This window comes from Sitodiplosis mosellana, unplaced genomic scaffold (genome assembly GCF_009176505.1).
Source record: "Sitodiplosis mosellana isolate CC-2019 unplaced genomic scaffold, AAFC_SMos_1.0 Smas_scaffold_3226, whole genome shotgun sequence".
NCBI classification, from domain to species: Eukaryota; Metazoa; Arthropoda; class Insecta; order Diptera; family Cecidomyiidae; genus Sitodiplosis; species Sitodiplosis mosellana.
Window position 1 is genome coordinate 1 of NW_022598468.1, and position 4,574 is coordinate 4,574.

The following is a 4,574-nucleotide window of genomic DNA, read 5'->3' on the forward strand; positions in this document are numbered from 1 at the left end:
TCGTTTTGAGTGTGCCTATTGGTATTTATATTCATATGATGCTCATGCATTCAAAGTAAAAAAACTACGAAGCTTTCAGAATGTAAACAAAAGACCTTAAATTGAACCAGCTTTTTTCGTATTATTTTGTTGGAAAGAAATAAGTAGACATGTATTTTCTAATGTTTTTTGTCTTTTGAATAGTTGTCATTTCAAATCAGAATATGGAAACTTCTAAACCAAAAATATATATTAATGCACTATTAAAATTAAATTCAAAAGTAAAACCAATATTCGATAGTTTTTCGATGGAATTGAGAAGCGGACGTGTAATTGATTTCAAACAAGCAAACAATTCGAAAAAAGCAACAAAAGCAAACAATTCAAAACGCACCAAGTGTTTATTCAATTTTTATATGATAAGAAAAGTATTACCTCTCTCTCATTACTACTTCTCTATTGAAAAGATGTGTGAATAAATAAATAAATAACAACAAATAAATTTCATATGATTGAAACACAATAAAAGCTTCACTCTTTATTTTTGCAATAGACACTTTTACCAATCCATTTCATAATACATTTTTCTTTCACTTAGAATTAAATTCATATGAGCTATATCTTCTATTTTACTGCGTTTAAAATAATTATGAAATAAGTATTCGTTTATCTTCACACATAAAAGTTTTCGGTGAATCTTTACCAGAAAACCATGTAGTAGAGTCGCTTACAGAGAATCACTGTAGTATTTCACATTACTATAGGGTTTCCCTGTAGTATGTAAGCTTTTCTCGAAAATAACGCAAGATTTCGTGAGCATTGTCTCGTAACATATGTTGGCATTTCAAATGCTTTACAATTATTTCAGTAAAATGATATATTCACTTATACAAATAAAATAGATAAAAACCATATTTTGTTCTTACATTTGGTTGGCTATTCAAATAAAATAATTTGATGTGATATTCAATTTTGACAGATTAGTCGTATTCTTGCGCCATTTTGGTAAAAAGCTTACATACTACAGGGTAACTCTGTAGTAATGTGAAATACTACAGTGATTCTCTGTAAGCGACTCTACTACAGGGTTTTCGGGTAACGATTCACCGAAAACTTCTATGTGTGTTTACTTTATCGAATTTTTTCTCATGTTCCTCATCCTGGTCATCCCAGTCACTCCAGTCATCATCATCCTCGAGTTTATATGCAAAAACTATTCTGATTCAAACTTCTTGTATGTAAGTAGTCCAAATACGGCTGGATTACGGAATTTGCAACAAGCAGAGAACCTTCAATTATTACTAGGAAAAGTTATTGAAGCGAGAAATAAACTAGACCAAACAAAATTGCCTCCAATTTTATTAAAAATTGCACCCGATTTGACCGATAATGATGTAAAAGATATTGTATCGGTTATTACTAAAAAACAATATCGCGTCGATGGTCTTATCATCTCAAATACAACCGTTGAGAGAAATGATTTCTTGCAAAGTAAAGAAAAATCAGAAACTGGTGGACTTAGCGGCGCTCCTTTGGCTAAACGTTCGACAAAGTTGATAGCAAAGTTCTATACATTGACTAAAGGTAAAGTACCAATCATCGGTGTTGGTGGAATTTTCAATGGACAAGTTTCATTTGATAAAATAATAGCTGGAGCAAGTGCAATTCAAATTTATACATCGCTAATTTGTCATGGACCACCAGTTGTTCAAAAAATAAAAAAAGAATTGACGGATATTCTCGAGTCAAAAGGTTTTAAAAATATTGAAGTGGCTTGTGGAACTCAAGCAAAAGCAATTGCAAACGAACCAATATAATTTTATGAAGCTATTAGATGAATACCTTTATATAGATAGTATTTTGTAAAAAAAAGTAATATGAATGAAAATATAATAATAAAATAAATTTAATTTTTGCATATATTCCATGCACTCATAATGAATTCAAATTTTTTTCATGTATCATCAAACTGACACAAATCGTTTTCATTGGCATTAGACGCATCCATTTTGCTTCTATACGCCATACTATACAGCAAAACATTTAAATTGGACCATCAAATCTTGCTATTGTATTTTCAATTCTCATTTCGATATTTAATAAAAAGGAATTGAAAGAGAAATTTTTATTTAGAATTAGAATAATAATGACCTGAGATATCGTTAGAAAATAAAAGAGCAACATGGAGTTTTTTTATATAGACTTTACAGAAAATACAACAACAATTCCGTATGAAAAAAACTCCATGTTGCTCTTTCATTTTTAACGAATTTCCAGGTCACTATTATTCTAACCTATTCAATTGATGTACGACATACAATATACGTGTCATTTTCCATGATCTCATATTGACCTACCGTAAAATCAAAATTCAGCAAAGGGCTGTACATGAGAAATCGTAGCTACAAAAATGTATGGCAAATAATTTCAGAAATAAAAATGTTCATTGCGAAAAGTGGAGAATGAATTGAGAGAAGTTTCTTCAAACTTTCTAAATCAAATTGAATTTGGGGAAAAATTCATGCCTTTGCTTAGTTACAATAATTTTGAATCAATACTGACTTTTTTAAATGTTTATTTAGTTCAAAAACCAATAGCTGGCGTTAGCATCGCTTCGCATCTCATCTTTCACATATAAAAACATCACAGTCAATTTGTATGAAGATTGTTGACATTTGCATGTTTTCATTTTTTCACATTGAAAATAACTGTAACATTTTAATTACAACAAATGGATTTAATAAAAAAAGAGATGGAGGGTTTAAGTCTAACCCCAAAAGTTGGAACGATTAAATGTGAACTTGATGGTGAACTATCCGAACTGACCGATCTGAAAACTGACTCAAAAGAAATGAATATTGGAGATGAATTTCTTTTGGCTCATCGAAACATGATCGAATGCATTTCTGAGGTATATTTTTATCTATTTGTTGGTATTTTAACAAATCGTTTCACATTCAAATCCATTTTCAACTTTAGATGCTGAATTTCTATGTGCAACGTCGTTTAATCAATATCGGTTCTGTTGATTTGTATCGGTTGATCTTTTATTATCGAGGTTGGAAGCAAATGAGTCTAGATTATCTGACAAATTTCGGTGTTAATGTTAATTTGGGAAACGGCCCGTTTACATTTATCCTCGAAAGAAGAAGCGCACATGCCATACGTGGAATTGTCAATCGAAATCTTCCGCAAATCAGCGAATTCAGTCATCTGGTAAGATTAACTTGAATAAAAGACGAAAATTTCAAGTATTTACTCATTTATATTTCATTAACCAGATGTCGATGCATAGTGATGCTACTGATATGATGAAATGGCAAATTTTGACTTTTTGTTCGAGGCTGGAACGTGAATTACTTGATTGCTGCCGAATCTTGAATGGCCGCCAATCGATACGACTTGATCATGCACTTAATCAAACGTTACCACGGATAAATGATGTTTTGGAACAAACAATTCAACATAACATGCCAAATGGATACCGAGTATTATTTCGATAAAATTATTGAGGTTTACTTGCAAGCGGTTGTCATTACAAACAGAAGCAAAAATATTGTACTTTTTCGAACATTTAGACAATAAACATAAAGACAAAAGTAAAACACGGACTGTTTCATCTCTTTTTTTCAACTTCAATAAATTTAATGAACTTCTATAATGTTCTGATTTTCAGTGCGTCAGCATAGAGAATGAAACAAACGAATTTTTCATTGAATAAATTTGTATTTTATTTAGTTTTTTGTTTGTCATTTTGATTTCTTACCAATAACGCATCAAAAATGGGTCTACTATCAGAAGTAATGAGTGTGGTGAAAGAGAGTGAAATTTCGAATGCACGATTATGCCTAAAGAAAATCAATCAAGAGATACGAAATTTTCAAAATGAATCTAAAGCCTATTTGGAAGAAAATTATATTGAATTTAGTGATGCGGTCAACGAAAACAACGAATATTTAGACCATGCCGATGCTTTATCGCGTGAAGTTGAAAAATTACTTGAAAGTATAGAACATGATGCAAAAGATGAAATATTATCGGCTGCTGATGATGTGCAACGCTATTTAAAAGAATTGTAAGAGATGCGTGTCGGTTTACGCGTCAAACAACGTCTTTTACGCATCGATGCAATGTTCCAAACATTGGACGAGGCCAAGCAACAACAATCATTTTTAGATATTCGGGATACCATTAATAGTTTGCGCAATGCCATTTTTGAAGAATCAGATAAAGAAATAATTCGTGAATTAGCATGTTTTCAAAGTATGAAATTAAAATGGCACGTGGAACATGAGACACTTTTGGATACATTACAATCACAGTTCAATTCATTTGTCCAATTGTGTTAATAATAATAATAAAACAAAATGTGTTACTGTCAAAGTGAACAATGATAAAAAAGCATTGCAAGACATTCTCTACATGCTATTCGAAACAAATTTCAATACACAACGTTTGTATACATTTTTTATCAAAAATGTTTTTGAGCCGATTATAACGCGTCCAGTGTCATTTGAAGCAAACAAAACAGATACAAAAGATGATCGTTCAGGCACTGAATACAATAATTTTACATTATCGTTCAGTACTAAATC

General features: G+C 31.0%; 2 protein-coding genes across 2 annotated transcripts; both read left to right on the plus strand.

The window, feature by feature from the left end:
* The first annotated feature begins 699 nt into the window (after window positions 1-699).
* Window positions 700-1,818, plus strand: LOC129571741 (dihydroorotate dehydrogenase (quinone), mitochondrial-like). The gene has a single exon (XM_055451587.1). It carries the CDS (start codon window positions 1,098-1,100, stop codon window positions 1,794-1,796), a length of 699 nt encoding a protein of 232 aa, XP_055307562.1. The 5' UTR covers window positions 700-1,097; the 3' UTR covers window positions 1,797-1,818.
* Window positions 1,819-2,521: 703 nt separating this feature from the next.
* LOC129571740 (uncharacterized) lies at window positions 2,522-3,533 on the plus strand. Its single transcript, XM_055451586.1, has 3 exons — window positions 2,522-2,890; window positions 2,959-3,195; window positions 3,261-3,533. The coding sequence occupies exons 1-3, from the start codon at window positions 2,711-2,713 to the stop codon at window positions 3,480-3,482; spliced, it is 639 nt and encodes a 212-aa protein (XP_055307561.1). The 5' UTR covers window positions 2,522-2,710; the 3' UTR covers window positions 3,483-3,533.
* Window positions 3,534-4,574: the final 1,041 nt, after the last annotated feature.

Excerpts from the sequence above, each read along its gene's own strand:
- LOC129571741 (XM_055451587.1), top strand. The coding sequence starts at position 1,098 with ATGTGTGTTTACTTTATCGAATTTTTTCTCATGTTCCTCATCCTGGTC.
- LOC129571740 (XM_055451586.1), top strand. The coding sequence starts at position 2,711 with ATGGATTTAATAAAAAAAGAGATGGAGGGTTTAAGTCTAACCCCAAAA. Across the intron at positions 2,891-2,958 it reads TGATCGAATGCATTTCTGAG|ATGCTGAATTTCTATGTGCA; the intron begins GTATATTTTTAT and ends TTTCAACTTTAG. Across the intron at positions 3,196-3,260 it reads TCAGCGAATTCAGTCATCTG|ATGTCGATGCATAGTGATGC; the intron begins GTAAGATTAACT and ends TTCATTAACCAG.